This window comes from Apteryx rowi, unplaced genomic scaffold (assembly GCF_003343035.1).
Source record: "Apteryx rowi isolate R43461 unplaced genomic scaffold, aptRow1 scaffold_2, whole genome shotgun sequence".
In the NCBI taxonomy this organism is placed as follows: domain Eukaryota; kingdom Metazoa; phylum Chordata; class Aves; order Apterygiformes; family Apterygidae; genus Apteryx; species Apteryx rowi.
Window position 1 is genome coordinate 9,560,434 of NW_020448307.1, and position 24,159 is coordinate 9,584,592.

Here is a 24,159-nt window from a genome sequence, read left to right on the forward strand (position 1 = left end):
CCAAAGGCCGGGCCCCACCGCGCCTGCCGCTTCTCTTCCAGACGATCGGGGCCGCCTTCGTGGCCAAGGTGATGCCCGTGGGGGACCAGACCGTGACCTTGGGGATCTGGGTAAGTGCGGGGGCACAGGTTGTCCCCAGAGCCCGGGGGCCGTGCCGGCTGCAGGCCCCGACGCTGGTCCTGAGCACCCCCCCGGCACGAGGACCTCCCAGACGAAGTGGCAGTGGGCGCTGCCGGGCCCCAACAGGGCCCCCGCTCACTGCTTCCCTGTCGATCCCCAGGACACGGCCGGCTCCGAGAGGTACGAGGCCATGAGCCGGATCTACTACCGCGGGGCGCGAGCAGCCATCGTGTGCTACGGTAAGGGCGCAGTGTCAGCGGGGTGCGCGGGAGCTGAGGGCTGCTGTGGCCAGGCGCTGGGCCCTCCGCTCCTCTGAGCGGGAAGACGAAGGAGCCGGTGGCCGCGAAGGCTTCGCTGGTGTGAGCACACCTGTGGCAACGCCAGCCCCGCTAAAGGGGCAAAGCAGCGGCGCTGGGCGAAGCAGCCTGGCTGCGGGTGCACCACGTTTCGGGCGCAGATGCTGCCCCTCAGCCCCGGGTGCTGGTGGCTCAGGCTCTGCTCTGCTGGGCGTGGAGGGTGGGATGGCGYGGAGGGTCTTGGGGCAGGGCAGAGCCTGATTTTTCTCTCCCAGATCTCACTGACAGCAGCAGTTTCCAGCGAGCCAAATTCTGGGTGAACGAGCTGCAGAACTTCGAGGAGGTAAATTGCAGAAAAGAGCTCGTGCTGCAGGGCTGGAAGGACCCTCTGGATGTGCTGAGGACAAGCAGGAACTGGGGGTTCACCTTCCTGCACGAAACTGTTGCCATACGTGAGCAGGACGTCTTGCCCCCTTGGGCATATGGCACTTTGCTGGGCTGCCATGAGCCTTGCTGCATTTCGTCCTGAGCCTTAGGAGCATTGTGGGACGCCACAGGATGCGACCAAGGGTTGCAGTGTGTCTGTTCTTGCTTACCGCCAGCTGCAGGCATGCGGCTGCCTGGCAGCTTTGGGGAAGGGAGAAAAAGTCGGTGGCAATGCCTGAGCTCGCAGGTGCCTCTAACCTGGCCCTTCCCTACCTGCCACAGAACTGCCGGATCTATCTGTGCGGCACCAAAAGTGACCTGCTGGAAGAGGACAGGAGGAAGCGGGGAGTTGACTTCCACGACGTGCAGGACTACGTGGATGGTACGTCTCTGCTGCATGGCTGGACCTGGGCAGCTGCTGTTCACTCCCTGCTCCCCAGGCTCTTGAGTCACCACGGTGCCGCACTGCTCCAGCAGAGCCGTGAAGCTCGCTGGCCGGACAGTGTCTGGCCTTTCCGTATTTCCCCAGGGCCAAGCAGGGCTGGGGGTGAGCTAGAAGATTTAGCTGTGGGGGTTGTGAGGCGTGAAGGGCTGCCACCCCTGCCCAGCGCAGAGTCCAGCAGCAGATCCAGTGGCTCTGTGCCTCTGGGTGAATGGCAGGAGCAGCTTGTGGCACAGCGTGGCCTAGGCTCCCTGCGGAACGAGCCTCCGGGTGTTCCAAGAAAATCCCCGAGCACAGTGTGTCCTGAGAGTGCGTACACGGACCGGTGGGATAGGGTCCTGGAAGTGGTGCCAAGCCAGCTGGGGAGAAGGGTGGCGGGAGCAGCTTGTTGAACCCTGCCCTGGGCTCCAGCCAGCTTCCTATCTCTGAGACAGCAGCCACAACTGCTGCTGCAGGGGAAGGGTGGCTCAGGGGAGAGCTCAACTTGTGGGGCCACATCTCGCACCCACGGGCCCTAACCTGTGCCCATTGTTTCAGAGATCAAGGCAGACCTCTTTGAAACCTCCAGTAAGACGGGCCAGAGCGTTGGTGAGTATCCCCCTCTCTGCGGGGCTGTGCTCTGCCCTCGCCTGAGCGGTGCTGGAGGGCAGCTCCGGCGCTGGTTGGGCTCGGTGCAGGCGGGTGGCCCCACTAGCTGCCAAGGGGGCAGAGCACCTCGATGAGCTGCTCTCGGGGGCTAGCAGAGATGGCAGGAGCAGCCATGAGCTCAGGGGCGAGGGGGCTTCTGCCCTTGCCTGGGGAGGCAGTAGCTGCCCCGAGGCAGGAGAGCAAAGCCTGGGTGCTTGGCTCCAGCACGCTGGTCCCGTGCCCAGGCAGAGTGTGGCCTGGTCCCTGCCCTCAGCCACCTCCTGCCTGGAGGGTCCTGGCAGCTGCCCAGCTGTAGCGTGCGGGAAGATACTGACACGCTCTCTCCTGTCACAGATGAGCTGTTCCAGAAGGTGGCCGAGGACTTTGTACACTTCACCGCCTTCCAGGTGATGACAGGTGAGCGCGTCAGGACAGGGCACTCTGCTTGGAGCACCCTGTCCAGGTGCTGGACCTGGGGCATGTGTTCTTCCAAGCCCCCTGGGTGAGGGCATAGATGAAGAGCACCATGGGGTCTCACAGGGTCCTTCTTTGCCCTGGCCCTGCTTGACGCCTGAGGGGCAGGAGGCCCCAGACCCTCGCACTGCTCCGTGGGGGTGTTCAGAGCAGGAGCATAGTTACAGGTTCCTGCTAGTCTCACCCCCCACTTCCTGAGGTTGCTGTGGCTCCACGCCAGGGTTTTTCCAGCAGAGCTTYGGAGGAACTTCCCCATCCGTGGTGTCCCTGTATCAGCCTGTTACACAAGACAGACTCTGCATGGCACAGCACGGTGCGTGCTGAGACTGAGCCATGGAGAGGCCTTTGGGAAACAGGTACCAGAAAGATTCCTCCCTGGCTGCATTACCTGCTTCCAGCACTTCACGTTGGGCCTGTCCTCACCTGTCTGCTTAGGCTCAGCTCAGCTCTGCCTTCAGCTCTGGAATGTCCCATAGCGATGAGTCCTGCAGTTTCACTATGGGTTGTATTAAACCTGCTTGTGCCAGAGATTTCTCCCAGAGGGATCTTCTGGCTTTCCAGAGGCCAGGCCTGGCCAGGGACTGAGGCTGACAGGGGGCTGGAAACTTTTGGCCTCTGCTTGGCATCATGGTGCCGTATGTGTCAACACGCTGCCTTACCCCACTGCTCTCTTTCAGAGGAGAAAGGCGTTGACCTGGGCCAGAAGAGCGGTACCTACTTGTACAGCTGCTGCCACCACTGAGACCTTCTGCCAAAAGGGAATCGCTGCTGTGGGCTGGGCAGTCCATGCTCTCTAGACTTCTCCTATTTTTTACCTGCTGTATTTTAGCTGTATGGGCTGTCTGGCAACGTAGAAACGGAGCACGGCCCTGCGGACTGCTCTCATCTCCCTGGACTTGGCGTGCAGAGCAGCGCCAGCTGTAGTGGGCTGCTGCACGGTGCTGGGACACTGCTGCTGTGTGAGGAGCTGCGGACTGTGACACCTCGGGACGCTCGCGGAGACCTCTCCCTGCAGAGGGTGTATCTGCTACCTAGTGTTGGAAAGAGCTGCTTCCCTGAGTCACAGCTCTGGCCCAGTGCAGCTGTTAATTTATTCTCTTGGAGATATTGCCTGATCCTTTACAGATTATTTAAGTGTCTTCTTTTGAGGTATACAATGTAAATAAAATGCATTGTGGTCTGAGAACGGGCTTACAGGTGAGACATCAACATGTGCCTCAACTAGGGCAGGCAACAGGGTTCAGCCTGTGGAGGTGCGGGGGGAAAAACTCGTCTCCTGAAGTGTGCAAGGCCTGTGCCTGGGGCAAGAAAGATCCCATGCCCTCAGCAATCCCTGAGCTACTGTGAAAGGCCACCCCCTTGCCCAACAGAGCTGATAATCACCTTGACATGCTATTCCCTGAGGCCTGTTGAACTCGCTGCACCAGCTGTGCAGCCCGCCATGGGTAATCCTACCTCCCAGCAGGAACAGGCATTAACCCGTCCTCCTGCAAGGCCCTTGGGCCTGGACCAGAGCAGTCGGCCTGGAGCTCTCGCTCTGGCCACATCTCTGCTTGAGCTAGGACCACTGTTGGGTGGTTGTGTGCAGCCACACTGAAAAATGCCAAACCCAGGCTTGCAGTCAGGAGTCTGTCCTGTCCTGGAAGGGTCCTTGGAAAAATGGGCYGGGTTGCGTTGTGTCCTGTGCACTGCGGCAGTGTAACAGCCCACTGCGCTGGTCCCGCTCCTGGGCCCCCTCCCCAAGCAGCCACACGTGGGGCTCCGGGCTTCCTCCTGGCCCAGCTGCCCAAAGGGCTGCACCTCTGAAGTATTCTGGGTCAACCTGATCCGGCTTTGGAGGAGGATCTCCCATTCCTGCCGTGGCCTCTGAGAGGCCAAGTCAATCTGCTGGGAGGGGAAGGCTSCGCGCTTTGTCCTTCCGAAGGGCTCCGAGACAGGAGCAGTAACGCAGCCTCCCTTCAGGCCTCGTACAGCCCAGCCTTGCCCCATCCTTGCTGAACAGCGCGTGGGTTTGAAAGGCTCATTTCTGCACAAAGATGGCACAGAGGCTGCCCTTCGGTGCGCACACGGCACCTCACTCTCCTCCGGTGAGCCCCGGCGTGGAGCCAGCRTCAAACACATGGGCACCGATCGCCCCTGCTGCTCGCGCGAATCCTGCCGGCTGTTGGACCCGGAAGCGCCGTGACCAAACTGACCTTCACTCAGCCGCTCGCCGGGTCCTGCTTGTCGGCCGGGCAGCGCCGCCGGCTCACCGGCTGCAGGAGCCGGGCAGGTCTCTCCCTTCTACCCCAGACAACCCGAGGGGAGGAAGATGCAGCATTCCCGACTGAGCCGATGCTCCTCGCCGGCCTGCTCTCCCCCGAGTGGGATACGGCCGGGCGCAGCGGGGCTCCCTCCTACGCTACATCCGCACGGCCCCTCCCTGTACGGACGCTCGCCCGCCGCCCGCGCAGCATCCGCCCCCACGCAGCAAGACAAAACACAAGAGGACATCGAGAGTAAAGTTAAACTTTACTTTACAGTAATTTTTCTTCTATATACAAAGAATTACAGTACATGTTCTGGGAGCACCTGGGCAGGGCAACCCTCTTTTCATTATAAGTTTCACATACACAGCCAACAGTCTAAGGGGAGCAAAATGAAAGTAATCAATGGTCCAAGACTCTCCCCTCTCCCTCTTCTAAAAATAATATACATGCTGGAAATATGTAGGTTTCTCTCACCCGCTCTGGCGTTCCCCGCTTGGAACTGACGGACAAGACCCGGGCAGCTCGGAGTAGCTACGCGTCTCCCAGGAGCACCCACGCCTGGCATTGCCCCCGGACACCACCGCGGCGCGGGCACGCAGCTCCGGCCAGCCCCCGGCGGGCCCCTGCGCCAGCTGGGCACCCACGCTTCAGTCAAGTTTTCCTTCAGCAAAGCCTGAAAAACGGGACCCTGCAAGGGATTCCCCCCCGCCACCTCCCGGCGGGCAGCAGACCTCGGGCCTGGTGCGGCAAACGGCGAAAACCACCGCGCCGCCTCCTTCGTGCGGCTCACGCCAGCGCTGGGCCCCCCCCTCCGCCCCCACGCGGCGCTCGATGCTGGGGCTGAGCTCTCGGCCCCCAGCGCTGCCCGCTAGCATCGCRCGCACACGTGAAACGAAGGGCGCAGACGCCAGGGTTAGCGCCTAGCGAATCTCCCCCCGATGCTTTAGGGTGGCTTTGTGCACCTGCACCCCGTGTCGCTCCCTTCCACCCCGGGCAGGGAGACGGAGGGAGTGGGCAGCCGGGGGACCCCCATCCCCAGCTGCCCGCTTGCACGCCTGGGGACACGGTGCTCTTCCGCAGCCGGGCTGCACCCCGCTTGCAGAGGGACATCTTTCTTTGGGATTGCCGCCCGGCGGGACAGAGCCGCTTTCCCCGGGAGCCCACCGCCAAGCGGCRCAGGAGGAGGGTGCCGTGAGACTTCAAAACCACGCGCAGTTCCCGACATGTTCTGTCTCTGAAGCCAGCAGACCGGCGGGGTGGGGAATGGAGCACCGTGTGCAAGCACGGCTGGGACTACTGCTCCCAAAATGTTTCTACCACCCTACAGGGGAGCCCAGGTGAGGCGGTGGAGCGTGCCACCAGCACCGCTGCTCCCCGCGCGCCCTCGTGCCGGCACGAACCGCGGCCGACAGAACAAAYTCACTCCCACCCGTGCTGGCAGGGGCAACCCTCAGCTCCAGCCCTGCTTCACCTTGAGCCTCCTGGTGCTGCTGCTTTTCCTTTTAGTAAGTTCCCAGTGTCTAAAAAAAATACACAAAACCCAGTTCCTTGAAGTCAACAACTAGGAAACATCAGAAAAAAACAAAAACTGAAACCAGCTCAGTACCAAACAGACACAAAGAACATGCAGTTAGCAGACGCCTGGCTTGCTTCATGTAGCTCCATTCGCTCTCTACACTAATGGGGCCCACTGGCACGCTGGTTTGAGTCTCAAAACCATCATAAATCAAAGGAATTGAGTCTCTCCAGGCTTAAGAGACATGCCTTGTCCTGTTTCTGTCACACACACCAAAGCCCAAGTCCCAGCTACCGGGGGACAGGATTCAGCTGACAAGAACTCCAGCCCAAGGGCTGGGAGCTGTGAGTTCAGCCCTACTGCGCTAAGCTGCCAAACGTTTTACAATAGCACCACAATAGCCCAAGTGCTTAGCCAAGGGCAAACTGATTAAAACTTTACCTTGAAATAGGACATAGCATCACCAATTTCTTGAGATTTCCCTTGGAGGTAGATTCAGTGCTGTAGGGACTGTCCATCACTGCCACTTCCCTAGCCCAAGTTCATGCACGCTGTCCTGCTGCCGTGCTTGGAGAGCACCTGCACCTGACTTTGCTTTAGGAGACCCCGAAGCACAAATGGGCATTTCCTACCTCCTGTTAACTGCGGGCACTGCCATCCTGTCACCGCCGCACAGGCAGGTCTCCGGCTGACGCCAGGCAAGCGGCAGAGCGGTCCCCAAACTACAGCGTCCCATCTCCCAGGGCCCGGGAACCCAGAGCACCCATCAGCAAGGCCATGCCGATGCAAGGGTCAGAGCCTCGGTTGCAAATGCCTCCACTGGGGTGTCACCATCGCACGGGAGTAACTAGTGCGGACAAAGCTCGGGCGATCAAACCGCATCATGAGAACTCGCTGAACCCAGGCGGCCGCCTCTGTAGCTTCCTTTCAGAGTAGCTGCACAGTTTGACACTTTGCTTTAACATTCACTCGCTGGCAAAGGCTGAAAGACTCATCAGTAATTTAGGGCAAAGCACATTACAAGCAGGTTACAAGTACGGTTATTCCAAACATCAAGCAAAATCAGAAGTTAAGGCTGAAATTAAAAATAAACTGAAGGTGTTGAAGGTCTGAGGTCTCTCAAACAAACTCTCCTCTACCCTGTAGTGATGCTGGCTACCACATCCAAGTACGAGCAACATACATCAACCGCGTGCTCAGGTTAAACCAGCTGGCAAGATGCATTAGGGTTAAGCCTCATTTTTCTTTCTTTTTATTCTTTTTTTTCAATTAAACAGAGTCAAAGCTTTTCTAGCACCCTAACTCTGCATCTTCTCACCTTAATATGTTGCTGCTCTTTAGATTTAACCATATATCTGATCACTTGAATTTTAATACTGCCCCCACCTTTGAAGCAAAGTCTGAGCCTGTGGGGGGAGGGGGTTAAATCCTAAATTATAATGCATGCTCCCACAGTACTATCTGGGTAGTTTGTGCATGGAAATGAATCTGTTATTTTTTTTTAAATAGGAAAAGTTTTAACTCGAGAACAGTAATAACGCTACCGTGAGCTAGCTAGTATCTGAAGATACACAGTATGGGATTATCCCTTACAATGGTCACTTTTACGCCGGGTTCACCGGAGCCCTGGCTGGCAGGGACCAGTAGGAGTGAGCCCAGCAAGCTGGTGTAAACGGGATGAGCGGAGCAAGACGGTAGCCAGTGCCCTGCTCCTCTCCTGCACGCGCACCCCACAAACCCCCATGGTTCCTCCTCCTCCGCAACTCTCCTCCCGCCTCTTTTGGCAGGTGGATCTTGTCCCTGGGAAGTCTGTAACTGCGCCGTTATCCCTCAGAAGAGCTCCTCTATTGGCAAAGGTGAACGGAGACTACTTTGCCCAATGGGCAAACCCACCGTTGAAGTGGGCACCGCGGTGCCCCAGTCAGTGGGACTGCGACCGCAGCCCACCAAGGCACCACCGCTATGCACTGCTCCAAGCCCGGCCGTCCCACTGGCAAGCAGGGAGCACTGGCAGGGGCGGCTGCCCATCAGGGCGGCAGCAAACGGTTTCAGCCCCCATCAGAGCTGTGGGAAGTCACAGACACTTTTACGAGTGGACTGTTACAGGGAAGTTTCCGTGAGCCTCCTCAAGATGCTACGGAAAGGGACACAGCTCTGAGCAGAAATGACAATTACCCTTGGTTGTGTTTCTAAAACTCGCCATGGCGGCATATTAACACAAGAGTCATCTCTCCTCCACCCTGTGTGCAACAACATCTGATCTGAGACCACTTGTGACCAGGAGATCAGATCCCTTCCACTATCCAAAAAAGTGCCCTGGCCTCAGCCGTGGAGCTATAGCCCAACAGCAAAGGCAGCTTCCCTCCTGTGCCAGCAGCACCACGCCAGCCATCTCCCACGGCACAGGACCTCCCGCACATGGTGTCACGGGTTGACACCAGCAGCTTCCCTCCTGCGTTAATGTTCTGCCAGGGCAACCTGTTACCTGCTGCTTCCTTCTACGTTAAAAACATCCAATGACTCAAACTGGCAAAACTCTGCAAGACAGCAATGTACTTCAGAAACCGAATCAAAGTAGCGGCAGTACACACCTCTCCCTCTCCTCCTCCAAGGACRTGCTACCAGCTACCACAAACAGTAAGCATCCCCTCAAGTGCTGAAGAAGCTCACATTTTCTTCACAAGGGTTTTGTTGCCCAAAGCTGTCTGCCACCCTGAGATCACGTTGTTCACCTCCAGATGAAAGACAGGCTGGTAAAAGCAGAGCACGTCTCTCAGTCTGGCCTAGAGGGACCTATCTCCATGCCTTTTCAGGCCTTGCCCGTTTTGCTGAGGTGACCCAGCACAGTCAGTCATTCCTAAAAGCAAGACTTCTCCTTCCGTGAGCCCCAGGCACATCTATAAAACCCTCCTGATTTGACAAAACATTACCCAGGGGACCACAAGGGCTGAGAGGGAACAACAGCTTGCTGGCTTCCTCTTTCAATGACATTTCCAAATGCCAGGTCACATTTTACCGAGCAGCCTCCCAGCTACGTTGAAGTCAACTTTTCAACACATAGCTGGAAGATAGCAAGCTGGAAAACTGGTTCCRCATGGAAAAGGCATGAAGGGAGACAAGAAGAGAAGCAGGGTAAAGTCAGATGCAGGGAATAAGGCTGTGGGTTTGAAACGCCATGCAACAGTTCAATCTATGTTCACTGTTCAAAACAAGTTTTTAGATAACAGCTTGCTGTGTGAAAGGCTTCTGCTGCTGTGAACCTCACCCTATTATTTGAACACACAATTTATAGAAGTGATTTTTCAAACCTGCACTTACGAGAATTCATTGAGAACTTCTCCATTATACAGATTTAAAATAGCCTGCACCAAAAATATTCACAGTTTATTTTTCATGAAACAAATAACTAGTTAACACATGACAATGCAAAGCGGAGTTGGACAGAGCAGTGCAGATACCTTTCTGGTTACAGCTGTAGCTGGCTGGGTGGCTGGCACGGAGGTAACCCTACTTACACAATCTACATGACTAAGTCCAGCTCATGGGAAGGCCTATAAATGTAAATTCAAGATTTATTTTCCTTCTCACACATGATAAATACTTAATATACTCAACCTCATTACCATTTTTTATTTTGTTTAAAAAAAGTTAATAAATGCCCTTAGTATATCTTCTCTCTCAATGGCTCTGAGGAGTTGTCCTGATTCCCTTTGTGCAGGAGTCACGCAGAAACAGAAGCTGCTTGCATTTCCCCAGTTTCAGCAGCAAGCAGGAATTGACCTGCCAGTCTTCCCGGAAAAAACAACATTAAACAGTAAGTTTCCATAAGCCATAAAGCTTTTCAAAGTCGCTAGCTATTCTACAAAGGATCTGAAATGATTCGGACTAGAGAAGGGATGCACCATAGCACTGGTAATGTCCCCTGGTGCCCAGCACACCCGGCCTTTACAGCAGGACATTGTCTTGGGTGCACACAGCAGGAAAGGAGAACGGATCAGGATTTGTCCTGGTACAAGTGTCTGTCTCCCTTCATAGAACACTGCAAAGCTAATGACCAGCCGGCTCCGGGAGCAGCAAGCCAAATGCTAACAACAACCTGCTCCCAAGTCAGGAGGAAAGGGTCAGCCTGGAGCTAAACTCTCCCTTTGAGGGGAGACCTGCAGATCTGCCTGGACCTAGAAGGATACGCTGGAGCTGTACAAAAGTCGGGTGGCTGGCACAGAGCGATCCGAGGCTGCGGGACCCGCATCAGCGGAGCTCAGGCAAATCAGAGGTAATGTGTTGTGAGAGTGGGAGAGTGTGCTGGTCAGCAACGCTTCCTGATGGCAGGGTACTGAACCCCATCAAACGTGGGCAGTGCCGCCCGGGGACGCCTGCCCTCCTCCTGTCTGCAAGGGCAGCAGTGGCCGGTGTCACAAGGTGCCACTCCTTTGGTCCCTGGGATTCTACCGCTTGCCCCATGAGCGTCATGGCAAAGCAAACTTCTGCCTCAACACTCAAGTAATCGACTGCCTTCAGCAGGCCTAGTCTGGACACCAGCCTGACAACCACCAGGTACAAAACATCTCCTTAAGTGGAAAAGGGAGAAGAGGAAAAAAGAATGCCAGCCAGCTGCTAGAGCCCACTGTGTTCCAGTGTGAGAACTACTATTCAGTTGGAAGGACACACGCACACACACGCACACACACACACCAATATAGTCCAGTTAATTCAAGTCTCCTTTGGTTGTAGATGAGTTAAGCCAAAAGCTACCCAAGGGGAAGGTGTTGAGATGGGTCCCGATACAGATACAGCATTCTTGCCTCTGTGCTACAGAGCGAATGACACAGGCTTCACTTGCAGCTCTGCAGTGCATCACTCTGCTGGGAAGACCAGATATGATGCGAACACATGTCCTGAACACGTCTGAGACAAGTGAAGAAAAGACCTCTTAGTTTGTTGGCTCGTGGTAATGACAGAAGTCAAGAAGAGACTAGATGGAAATTTCAAAGGGAGCACCGACACCCTGCAGGGGTGGTGCACAGCACCTTGGGGAAATTCACTCTGCTCTACTCTGCTATTGCTGCTTTATAGGTCACAATGTTTTCAAGTGCAGGAAACACTCTGCGTGTCCTGTGCTAAAGGATTAAGACACAAGAATGAAAAAACTGCCAGATGGCTTCTTCCAAGATCTCTCTTTCCTCTGACCTCCTTCAGATTTCCCATTTCTCAGGCCTGGACAGTGGCAACTTTGTATAAAGGAGCCTTAATGGATACTGCCTATTGCTGGAGTAAACTGCACAGACCGGTTGCAGTGGGATCCTCTCCTAACTCAGCTGGAGACAATACCTGTCCTTCAGTGAACCATGCATGCAGCACATCCCAGTGAACGTATGGACAAACCTTGCAAAGCAAAACCCTGCAGGGACAGAGAACTGGGCAGACAACAGATAACCCCCTTCCCTGCTTCTACAGAGTCTAGGGAATACATCTGATTGCTCACCATCTGATCCCTGAAACATCTCCAATCCCAGGGCAGCCTAACTGATCTGCTTCCTCTAAACACAGTAATAAGAAAGGGCCCCCTAGCTGCACTTGGGAACCCACCTATGAATCAGACCTGGAGCTTGAACATGCTGGATCAGTAATGTGACCATTCCAATGGAATTTGAGATTTTATCCAGAGTGGACTCTTTATTTCAGCTTTACCATTTGTAAAAGGAAGAGGAAAAGGTCACGGATGCTCTCTCCCCTTGGCTGGGCCGCACTCAGACTTAAGTGAATGTCCTTGCTCATGTCATGAGAGAATATGGATAGGATGTGCATGGGTTAGGGGCTGGGCTCAGGGAAGTGAATAAAAATAAAATAAAATAAAAAAAACAAAGAACATCCCCCTCCCTAAACATTAAAAGACTGAAACCTGCCTCCCATATTCACCAACCTCACTTTGGCTCTGAGTCAGCCAATTCATGACAGACAGAATCCTGGTTATGGGCTAGCGCCGTGTTTTGTTCAGGCAAAGGGTCCTGCCCCCGAGGAGTCTGTACTTTTCCAGCCAGCCAAGAAATCTGGTCAATTGTCTGAACGTTCCTGACAAGCCACTGCGTCTGCTCTGGGGGCACTGGTGCTTCCCTGGCAGGCCGAGGGGTCTGCTCAAACGCACGCAATCTCTCTGATGTCCAAGGGGGTTGCTCTGCGGGGGCTGAAGCCACTTCCCAGCCAGGCTGAAGAGTCGGCTCTGGTAGTTTCTCTGCTGTCCGAGGAGACTGCTCTGCAGGCGTCAGGGCTTTTGCAGCGGGCCAGTGGGTTTGCTCATGCGTCTGTAGTTTCTCCGTAGGCCAAGGTACCTGTCCGACATGCGTTGCCGCTTTCCCAGCAGACCAAGAGATTTGCTCACCAGGTAACATGGTCCTCTCTTTCTGCTGGGGATTCACCTCTATAGCAGCGGCTCCTCTCTCTTTCGGCTGAGCGTTCTGGTCGACGGGCCGCAGCGCCTTCTCAGACAGCAACAGCCTTGGAGCTGACGCAGCTGGAGGCTTATCCAAAGCTTGAGGCCGAGGAGCTACAGCCGCAGCCAGCTTGTCTGATGCCTGAGGCCATGGGGCTGTAAGAGTGAGAGGCCTCTCTAACAGCTGAGGCCGGGCCGCTCCGGAGCCGAGAGCCTTCTCCGGAGGCAGGACCCGCAGTGCCCCGGAGTCGGAAGCCTTCTCCGGARGCAGGGGCCGCAGCACCCCGGGGGTGAGAGCTTTCTGCCCAAGTGGGAGCCGCAGYGTCCCCGAGCCGAGAGCCTTCTCCGCCAGCAGGATGTGCGGTGACCTGGAGCCAGGGGCCTTCTCTGGAGGCAGGGGCCGTGGTATGCCTAAGCTGGGTGCTTTCTCCATGGGTAGGATCCGTGACATCCCCGATGCAGGAGCCTTCTCCAAAGGCAGGGGACGCGGTGCCCCAGAGCTGGGAGCCTTCTCCGTGACTGGGAGCCGCACGGCCCCAGAGAAGGAAGCCTTTTCTGGAAGCAGGGGCCGTGGAACCCCAGATCCAGGAACCTTCTCCGTGGGCAGGATCCGTGAGATTGGGGAGCTGGGAACTTTTTCAACGGGCAGAGGCCACAGCACCCCAGGGCCAGGAACCTTCTCTGATGCTGGGGCACGTGGCACCACAGAGCTGGGAGCCTTTTCCATGGACTGAGGCTGTGGACTCTGGGCAGAAGCTTTATTCAACAGCTGAGGCTGATCAGCCACAGGAGGCTCATCCACTGCCTGGGACTGCAGGGTCCCTGCAGTGATGAGAAGTCTGTCCGACAGTTGAGGATGCAGGCATTTTGTTGGAAACTCATCCAGCAGCTGAGGCTGCTGGGTCGTGGCGCCAATGAGAGACTTGTCTGAGAACCCCAAAACCCCAGCAGTGGCAGGAGGTTTGTCCGATAGCTGGAGCTGCAGGTCACCAGCAGTAACAAGTGACTCGTCTGATGACTGCGGAGTTCCCGGAGGAGATTTGCTCGGCAGATGTGGCTGCGAGGAGTCACTAGGAGACTCATCCAGYGGCCACAGCACCGCGTTGGTGGGAGGTTTGTCGGGCTGCTGAGACCTCAGCGCTACAACGATGGGTTGCTTCTCTGACTGCAGCCTTAGGGACAGGGCAGCCTGGGGCCTGTCTGACGGCTGCAAACGGAGCGACAGGGTGGTAGGAGGTTTGTCCGAAGGCTGCAGCCGGAGTGAAAGGGTGGTGGGGGGTTTGTTGGATGGCTTCAGCTTCAGCGACAAGGTAGTGGGGGGTTTATTTGATGGTGGCAGTCTCAGGGCCAGGGTGGCAGGCGGTTTGTCTGGTGGAGGCAGCCTCAGGGCCAGGGTGGTGGGGGGCTTGTTTGATGGCTGCAACCTCAGGGCTAGGGTTGTGGGGGGTTTGTCTGATGGTGGCAGCCTCAGCGCTAGGGTAGCAGGGGGTTTGTCCGATGTCTGCAGTCTGAAGGCCATGGACTGAGGTAGCCTGTCCAAAGACTGAACGCTCAGGTCTGTATCTGCAGACGGCTGCTCTGGTGGCTGGGTGTCATCGTCGTTAGCCAGTGCTTCTATGGGAGGCACATACTCACGAATTTCTCCTGGCTCCAGCGGGTTGGGCCCACAGGGATCATGCTCCGTGCAGCATAAACGTCCATCCAGCTTGGAGATGAAGAGCATGCCTTCTCGGTGCTGCTTGCAGAAGGATCTGGGGCACATCTCGCAGAAGGAAGCTGCTTCCTTGCCACACAAATCACACTGATGCCATGGGCACTCCCATTTTCCTGCAGTACGGACACAAGAGAAAAGACATAACTTAGGAGTGGTACAAAGGGAAGATACAAGGCCTGCTGCAAAGAGAGTTCAAGGGACAGCGGGAACACCCCTGTAACACTCGGATATAATTCTACAGCTGCTGGTTCTTCTCAGTCTCTGCCACAACTCTTAGGCTGGAAGGCCAGTTAACAGGAATTTGCAGTCCTTAGAAGCAACGAGGGAAATTATCATCATGACAAACACAAACCATGACAGGTGAGACCAAAGGCCCATCTGAGTTCAGGATGACACCAACCAGTATGGGCACCTAGACAAGAGCAGACACCTCCAGCTTGCACCTCTCTGTGGCTCTAATTTCCAGGGAAAACAAAAACAAAAAACCAGCAATATTTGTGTACAAGACACCCAATGGACTTTTTGAAGTAATTTCATCCAAACTATTTTTAAATCCTGGCCATCCAGATTACAGACTGCTGCAAGCTCTGCTGCAGATTTGGCCTTCCATGCTGAATGATTTGTAGATGTTCCAGGTTCACCTAAGTCTTTATTAATTCTGGGGCCAACTTCCTCCCTTCCTGTTTATCAGAAAGTAGTTGTCAGAGGACAGCGGATATAAGGAAATGAGTTTCTCTTGTCTCCGTCCCCAAGGCATCTTCCTTAACCTCTGTGTATGCCCATGATAAAAATGCTTCTTAATACAAAGCCAAGCTGTGCCCTGAGGAGCTCACTGTCCACACTGAATCTGTTCACTGCCAGTATCAAAACCATCATGGAGGAAAAGAAAATAAACATGACAGTTCACAGAGGTTATATTGTTTTTTTTCACGTGAAGATGGATCTTGCTGATTCAGCTCCCTGCTTCCTGCCAGCCAAGGCTGCTGCCGTCTCAACCAAGCTTCTAACTAGTCCACGGATACCGGCTTTACGGCCTCAAGAAGAACCATTTGCACCCAAGGTACATGATGCACTGAGTCTCTGATCTCACATCATGCTGTCAAGCGAGGCCTCTGCAGTGTCCAGTCCCCCAAGCTCCCAGTGCCCAGGGGTGCCACGTCCTGCTGCCGCGAGCAGCTCCTGGCTGAGCAGCCCTCCCCAGGAGGCTGGAGCAGAGCCACGGGCCCGTCTGCCCCCAGAGGCAGCCATCAGCACGGCAGCAAGGCAGTGCCAGGGCTGGAGCACTCCCCACCCTCCCCGACCCAAGCCCACACATCTGTGGTTTTGGCTACTAGCTCTTTCCAAGAAAGGCAGGAAGAGATAGAGACTCCCGCGCCGCACTGAGCAGCTGTGGTCATTTCTTGATGCACTTGTGCAACATCAGCTTTCCTCTCCCCACCACCTCACATGCTGCTTTTCCCCCCGGGCTGAAGAGAACATGCAGCTTGTTTTTCCATTTCTCTGAAGCTAATCCAAGACTTCTGTTCCGGTCTCAAAAAAATGTACACAGCTTCTCTGYGTCTTTTCCAATTTTTCAACATCATTTTCAGAGCATGGAAGCTTCCAACTAGATATGGTTTTCCCATTTCAGCCTTGCAGTGCTGCAGCACAGGTATCACTGCTTCCCCCCATCACCACCACGCCAACCCCTGCACCAAACCTTCTCCCGCTGCACGGACTGCTGAGCTCTCCTGACACRCTGCTATTAAATTAGAGAACAGCCCCTTCGAATAGTCACTTTGGCCACTGGAGAGACTCTGGAACTATTATTACAGAGGTCATTTGTAACGACTGAAAATAAAATAAGACAAAAACTGCCGGTATCTTTCATCAAGGCTAGACTGCATCAAACCACGCTAATGGCCTCGGACAGGATAAAAGACCTAATGAATAAGGAGCCTCTCCAGAGGGCCCAGAGCAGAGGAGCTCTCAGAATTATGATCACATAATTAGTAGCATGCAAACAAGCAGGAAATTCCTACTATTCAGCAGCAATCCCATGACAGAAGAAACTTTTAAAGTAAAAAGTGATAAGCCTTTAACATCCTGCACGATATTCTAAAGTTGCAGGTTATGAAAATAACAGCCTACATACAAAAAAAAACAAATGGTAAAATGGCTGTAACCGGCTCCAAACTATTCTCAAAAAGCAGCTATCAATGGTCTTCTGTCAAACTGAGAGGGCATTTCAAATGAGGTCCTACAGGAGACTGTTCTAGTCTATATTTTAATTTAAATTTTGGAAGCAGAATAGTAAATACCTTCACAGGAACATCTGGAGATGACAACAAGGCTGTGAGGGACTGTAAAAATTTGGCTAGACAGGCTCAGAATTCAAAATTATATTGATAAACTGGACAGATACTCTTACACCAACAAGACACCATAAAATAAGACCAGTGCAAAGCATGATTTTAGGAAGAAGAAATAAAACAAATATGTGAACAAGATCAAGACAAGAGGACTCAAAGACAATAGGGCAAATCACAAACTAAATATAAATAAAATGTTGTTGCTTTTGCAAAACAAGTCCAGTCTCATTTCCTGAAGAATTTTATGTAAAACACAAAATGTAATTACTCCGTTCTGTCGGCATTAGCAAGGCCTCGGTGGCAATACATTTAAATATTCTTATTACTGCACTTTAGAAAATATGTCGGCAAATGGGACACAATTCAGAGTAGAGCAAGAATTATAATTTTAGAAAATAAGAGCTGCAAGGACAGACTGTGTTTGTTTAATCTGGAAAAGGACTAAGGAGATAATACAAGTCTTCCAATACGTAAAAAATTGATATCAGAGAGACAGCAGTGCATTGTTTTTCAAGTCTGCTCAAAACGTTAGGCTGTTTAACAGAAGAAACTTCTTAAATGTAAAGCAGAGGAACTGGGGAGATGCCGGATTCTGCCCTACTGGAGATTCGAAAGCACGGGAAAATATTTGCCAGGATATTCCAAGGTCCTGTCTTAGCACAGAAAGATGGCGTGGAAAGGACAATATTCAGGACTCCCTAGCCCTGTTTGATTACGTTTCCACAGAATTGCCTGCACTCGTCATCAGCTTTCACATGGCTGTGTTAAAGCGTTTCTTCAACGAGCAGAGCAACCCAAGCTATTCTGTACAAATGTCCTATTCTCCCTAATGTTTAAACACACTGATAATTTCTGTCATGTGCAAAATGTATTACTAGCACTTTCTATACTTCGCTAAATTACAGCTAATGATGTTGAATGCCCAGTTCTGGTTCCTTGCAGAGCTCCAACAGAAACGCTCTGTTGCACACTGACTCTCCTGACAGTTTCTTTTAGATACCTCTTGGTTACATGCTTCTTAACCTGCCTCTGAGCTGATCAGAAAATACCGTACAGAGCTGCACAGGGAATTTCTAATGACAACCCTACAGAGTACTAACTGAAAAGACATACAAACCCCTAAACCCAATTACATCAATGCAGTTGCCTTTATTAACCAAATTTATAATCTTAGCAAAACACTAAATTAGGTTTGATGAGTTATTCTGGTTAAAAACTTAGTTATCCAGTACGGTTTACATTCTTACCCTTYTCTTCTTTGGCACTTGGTCCCATATCAGCTTTTCCATCCTCTTGGCCTGGCAGAAATCAGGCTAACTGGCCTACCAGACTCAGGTCAGACATTTTTCATTTCTGAATATTGATTAACTCAAAACACTCAAAGGTCCCTGGAATTTCTTTAGTAACCAAGAGGTACTGCAACAACAGAGGAAACACTCCTCTCAACTAGCTCCTTCAAGACTTCTAAAAGTAACTTAAATGTTTTCCTCTAATAGATGCTACTTTACATCTCTTAAGCAACTGGAAACTGTTTAATCATTGTCATACAGTGAGTACACGAACTTTTTCTTTCTCTGCACACAAACCAGAACTACTTTTTGAATACTTTTGCCTTCTGTGCCAAATTTCTGCCTGTATTTCACCACAAAGGAGAATATGCTTTGATACTGTTCTCTTCCTTAATTATGAAACCACAGCTTTTTAGACATCTAACACGTTCTTTAACTCCCATTTTTCATTAGTGTTTTTCCTCATGATTCATTTCACTAACTTCTGTTCAGCTTTGGAAAAACTGCCAATCTGAGCAAACAACATCTCTCCTATCATTGGGATTGTCCTCTGCCAGGCCCAGAGGACGGGGTCAGCTCACAAGCACCATTTTCCAGGTGACGACAAGCTCCCCAGTCGGCAATAAATTCACCCTCTGCAGTCACAGTGGGGTGCAAACCAGGGCTGCACTGTGTGGGGCAAAAGTGTGCTGAAGTGATAAAGCTCTCTAGTTTTYAGACACGGTAGAGAGAGCTCAACACAGAGAGCAGTGCCGGGGAGACCGTGAGCCAGCACTGTCACCGGAGACCGACGCGTGCTCCCCTTCTCCCGGAGGTGAGCCGAGCCGCGCACTGACCTGCAGGCCTCTTGGTCAGGTTGAGGCAGTCGGCATGGTAAACTTTGGGGCAGCCCGGCTTCTTACAAGAAACTAGCTGCCCTCCATCCCCACAGCTGAAGCACTCGTCCTCTCGCTCCTTCATGACCTCCGCCTGTGACCTGCGCTTCATCTGTGGCCGTCTCTTTAGCTTCTTGGACTTTTCCTCAGTGAGACTGGGTTGGCTCTGCAGGTGAGACAACATCAGTTAATACAGGTCTCTGCCCCTTCCACCTGTTCCCTCCCTGCTACAGTGGATTATAACCACAAATCCCACAATTAAAAGCCGCTGCCAGCCATACCTGAAACATCTCTACAGATGCTTCGTAGTATTGGGCAACCATGTTCCTATAGTAAATTGTTCTTATTTTTGTGGAAACAGGCTGGAAGCTCTGCACCCAAAGMCTGGCTAGATGCATGATACATGCAACTAGCAACAGGAGAACAAGGAGCCGAGGGCTGCCCGGTGGCGCTGAGTTCGTGCCCCTTTGCAGGCAGCCTCTCATGAACTCTCCAGGTTCTCAAAGCAGTTGGGTCTCCTTGTACCCGTGACTCTCACGGGGAGTTCGTTCCAGGCCCTTCCTGGACATTTTGATGTTCTCACCCCTCTCCTTATTTTCAGCCTGAATTTATTTGCAATCAGGTTAGACCTATTTGTTCTTGTGTCAACACTGTTCTTTTCCTGAAGAAGTTTTGCTCTCTCCCTGAAGTAACCACCAGGATACACTTACAGGCAGCAGTCACAGTCCTTCTCACAAACCAAACTCTTACAGTCTTGATTTCCTGTCTTCCTAATGGCTTTTCTCCGCCTGTATTGAGTTCATCTCTCCCAAACACAAGTTACAGAATTATACACACTACTTCAGATGATGCCTCACAGGGCTGTGTACAGCCAGATTGACACTTCTCTAACTGAACTGGAAATACCTCTCTCCAAGCACCCTGACTGCATTTGCCTTTTTCGCAGCTGCATCACAACAGCAGCTCACAGTCATGCTGTGATATAACAAGACAAGAGCTCCTTCTCCACCATTATTTCTCACTGATGACCTTCTTATTGCAGATTTGTTTTTGCTGTTACCCTCCAGGTGTGTGTTCTGGCATACTGAATCACTAAATTTAATCCCATTTCTAGTATTCCTTTGCAATTRTCCAATCTTCTCCTGCACTGATGACACCTGGTATCTTTGTGTCATCAGTACACCTAAATTAGCAGGCTTCCAACATCTGTGTTAGAGACAATAATGAAATAATCAGGACTGYTCCCAAGACTGATGCCTAAATGGCCTAAGTACTTATTTCCCTGGCCTAACACTTCCTCTTTCAATGCCTGCACTGCTACCCGCTTTGGATTGAACTCCTTGGCAAAGGCCTAATTCCTGTAATAATGATCCTCTCCAGGCTGCCTCCCACTGTATCGAACACCCTGCTCAAGTCCAGAAAGATGACACCTTTCTGTGCCCAATCAGTGCGCTTATCAAAGAACTATTAGTGTTGTTTACCCCGATTACTCTTCGATAGACACAAGCTAAATTTTATGCCATTTTCCRTGCATCTTTGTGTCTAAGTACGTGTTCTACATGCTGCATGTAGAATATCTCAGTGTGCTGAGATGAGACCTACAAGTTGATTTTTTGCATGCCTTTATTCTCCATAAATATTAGGCACTCTTTTTTGTCATTCTCCAATCAAGATAAAAATAAAAACATTTAAAAACCTTTGTCACCAGACCTACAATTTCAGAATTCTGCATTGGTGATTGTCCAGCTGCCCTGCCACGAATGTATTACATTTCATGTTTGCTTCCCTTKCACGTGTGGATATTTCTGTTTTCATACCCACATTCCCATTGACAATAGGGACGAGTCAGGCCTTTTTTATCTTATTGAAACTACAGGCAAAGAAATGATTCAATTTGAAGGCCACACCTAAACTGTCACTACCTTTTACCTATTCTCTCCTGCTTTTCAGCCACATAAATACAAAAGAGAACAAGAAAAACCTTTCACAACTAATCTGAATGTCCTCAACAAGGTCCTAAGCTAAATTTCAGTGATTCTCACTTTTTCCGCTGCAGTACAATAGACTCCTAAGCATTCTTCCAAACTCACAGTTAGAAAGATCACTTTTAGAAGTGAACTGTGAGTATAATCAATGAAGTTTTGTCTTGCTGTATCTTCAGGAAGTTTAAAAATGTATCTACTGTGGGATGAATTTCGGGGGGGGGGGAAGATACTGTTTCTTGGGTATTTTTTCTTAGCCCATCTCATCGAGGTGGAATGAATTGCCTCAGTCATCACAATGGAACATTAATGCCAATGTAAGGGCACTTTTCTCTGATTTCCATCATGCAGCCTGCAATTTCAGGACCAAAATGACAGTTGAGCCACGTATAACCCAGAGGCAGTGCAAAATAAATTGAACTTTAAAATCACAACAAAAAAGAGAAATAACTACACCAGATGTGTAATTCACCTCATCCATTGTCCTTTGAAGACATCATTTTTTATCAGAAATTAATTTTTCTGCAGAATTAAGGCCTAGCTCTCTGGGAAATATGCAAAGCCTTCTCTATATTTTCATGGGGCTTAACAGCTGTGCTGCTAGAACTTTTAACCCTTAACTGCGGGTAAGCTGCCAGCATCTACATGCCAGAGCAGAGTGTTTACAGAGTGCTTTGGTGCATCTCTTGAAACAAACCAACAGCTGAGACAGATTTAGCTGATGACAGCTGGGAACTCAGCCAACTGCTTCTGTAATTTCCTTTTCCCAGTAAGAACCAGCTCACACGAGCAAGGTAATTGAAATCAATTCCTGTTACTGCAACATCACATTTACAAAACTAAGTTCTCAAAAGTCTGTAAGTTCTAAAAACTAGTGATTCTTCTACTGTAGAAATGGCAAATTTCCTTTTCTGTCTGACGTGTATRCTTTCATCGTTTAAGTAAAAGAAAGAAAAAACAGGAACTTTCTTATTGCAGCGAAGATGGTGATGCAGAAGTCTTCTGGCTCTATGGTATTTCTAACTCCAATCTAAAGGAATATGGGTGTGCTGGCCTTCCAAGTATGCTCACAATTTACTCAGGCCTTTACTTAGAGAAATGGGCTGAGCTAAGGTTGCTTCATTATCTGATAGAAGTCTTTTACATGCTTGTCCTTTCCCTCCTTAACAAGATGAAAATTGCCATGACAATTAGAAAAAAATTCTGAAAAAAACTTTCATTTATTTTTTGTTATAAAATACAGCTTCCTGTGATTATTTGTAGCAATTCCAACTCTAATAATTGAGGTCTAAAATCTGCACTTMTGAGATTGAAAGCCTGGATATTCATCCCAATTCAAGCAGTGTTCTCACAGCCACGTGAAAACGGATTACCCTTCCTGCAATCTCTGTAGCAAATGCACCACTTCTATGCAAAGAGATCATTTGGAAGAGTTTAAAAGAGGCATCATACCTTTGGCCGTACTCCTAGGAAGCCACTGCAATTTGGGGCACCACATTTGCAAACTGTCTTTCCATTTCCCAAACACTCCAGGTTGTAGTTAAAAGTCAGCTCAGTTCCTAACACAAAAGCAAATCAAGAACAGAAGACGAGTCGTAACAAACTACGTAGCAGAATGTCTTGTTACTACTGCTAAAGTACATTTGAAATATGATGACTCAAATGACTGACAAAACTATGCAGGGATATCAACTATTATTCTTCCTGTAGATCTGGGTGGATTGAGAACTCAGTGCAACTCCCCTCTCCCACCACATACTAGAGCTGAAAAGCGCATTCAACCCCATGCTGTGGCACACTTAGTTCCATTTCTTGGTTCTGCAAATTATACCCATGAACCTCCATTTATACCATGGACGTGTGCGTTTCACTGTGTCAGTGCTGGTGTTTTGTCTCATGAAGGCCTATGTGAAAACAGAGAAATTAAGTATATTCCCAGCGAGCCACAAACCTTTCCCTTTGCTTACAGACCCCCCACTACATTCCAGGTACTGACAGGCGGGGTTCCTTACCAGCTTTGATATTTACAAGCGCGAAGAGACCAACCCGAGTGTCACCATTCACACACCATTTCTGGGTCTCACAGTTTGGCTGGCAGCAGTGGTTCATGAACCGAGCGTAATTGCCCTTTGGCCCAGCATCAATGATTCGATCCTAGAATTGCAAAGGACAAGAAAACCATGTTTAATAAGTGCTATTTCCGGCTCAAGCCATTCCAGCAGAGGTACCGGTGTGCCAAGAAAGCATTTTATAGCAGTGAAAAGTATGCACAGAGACATCTGGTGACACTTGCAAAGCACCAGAGAATGTATGTACACTTTAACCAGGTGTAAGTGACAGGTACCACTCTGTGTTCCTTGGACAGTCAAGATACCCAAACAGTTTCTGCACTCTGATATCTCTGGACAGGGCTGGCAGATCATATGGCAGTAGAGTGTCCTGTGGGACAACATCCTCCTCTTCAAAAAGATGTGGTCTCCCAAACAGCTGGCAAAATGTTACCGCTGCTTTCTGGGAACTTAGCTCTTCTTGTAATATCAACACTGGATAAACACCACACCTGCACATATCCAAGGCAGCACTTGCACTTCCAGACCCTAACTTCTGCTTAAAAGCAAAATATCAGCTCCTATTTCTTATAGTTTAATGAACAACAGGAAACAGGAACAGTATGTAATGTATGAGGTGACAACATCCCTGCACAGTGTACTAAGATTTGCTATAACACGTCAGAGAGAAGAGGGGAATTGCAACTGAGATTGGTTTTGTCACAGTTGCTGACTCGAGAGATACTAATATTTGTTTTTGTTCCTGCTCCCACCCATGAGCCAAACAAGGAGAGAGTACTCAGTGGATGGAGCCAGTTTTCTCAGAAGGTGTATGCTATAGGACACAACACMCAGAAATTCACTATGAGCTGGGCCATACTTTGTCACGAGTGACTTATTTTGTGAATGTCGGCTCRGAAAAGCCCCTTTTCCCTTCTCATTTACCCTGTCAGCCCTAAGTGTGTAGACGAGAGGTTGGCTTTTGTCCTGACAATGCAGTTTTCTCATCCACATCTGCAGCACAGAGCACATATCCATATTTCTGGCTGCTGGAAAGTCTTTAGCTAGTTTGTGCAACAGCACAGTTCTTAGGTATTGGATATACATATAAGAAAGCCAATGTCACCCCAGTCTTCAAAAAGGGCAAGAAGGAGGACCCAGGGAACTACAGGCCAGTCAGCCTCACCTGCATCCCTVGAAAGSTGATGGAGCAKMTCATCCTGGAGGCCATCTCCAAGCATGTGGAGGAAAAGAAGGTGATCAGGAGTAGTCAGCATGGCTTCACCAAGGGGAAATCATGCCTAACCAATCTGATAGCCTTCT

General features: G+C 51.0%; 2 protein-coding genes across 4 annotated transcripts in view; one reads left to right on the forward strand and one right to left on the reverse strand.

Annotated features, from left to right (window-relative positions):
- RAB24 (RAB24, member RAS oncogene family) overlaps positions 1–3,571 on the forward strand; it is a 4,749-nt gene extending 1,178 nt beyond the window's left edge. Inside the window, exons 2-8 of the mRNA XM_026063563.1 lie at positions 7–110; positions 281–359; positions 692–759; positions 1,125–1,224; positions 1,822–1,872; positions 2,266–2,328; positions 3,063–3,571. Of these exons, the coding sequence (XP_025919348.1) occupies positions 7–110; positions 281–359; positions 692–759; positions 1,125–1,224; positions 1,822–1,872; positions 2,266–2,328; positions 3,063–3,127 (530 nt within the window). The 3' untranslated portion in view covers positions 3,128–3,571. The remainder of the gene's footprint in view (positions 1–6; positions 111–280; positions 360–691; positions 760–1,124; positions 1,225–1,821; positions 1,873–2,265; positions 2,329–3,062) is intronic.
- A 1,306-nt stretch (positions 3,572–4,877) lies between these two features.
- NSD1 (nuclear receptor binding SET domain protein 1) overlaps positions 4,878–24,159 on the reverse strand; it is a 68,059-nt gene continuing 48,777 nt past the window's right edge. For 2 of the 3 annotated variants that reach the window (XM_026063510.1, XM_026063511.1), the window contains 4 exons: positions 22,801–22,942; positions 22,241–22,347; positions 18,768–18,972; positions 4,878–14,404 (listed from right to left, as the gene is read on the reverse strand). In XM_026063510.1, the coding sequence (XP_025919295.1) occupies positions 12,072–14,404; positions 18,768–18,972; positions 22,241–22,347; positions 22,801–22,942 (2,787 nt within the window). In that variant the 3' untranslated portion in view covers positions 4,878–12,071. The remainder of the gene's footprint in view (positions 14,405–18,767; positions 18,973–22,240; positions 22,348–22,800; positions 22,943–24,159) is intronic. The other variant, XM_026063509.1, reaches the window with a different exon arrangement.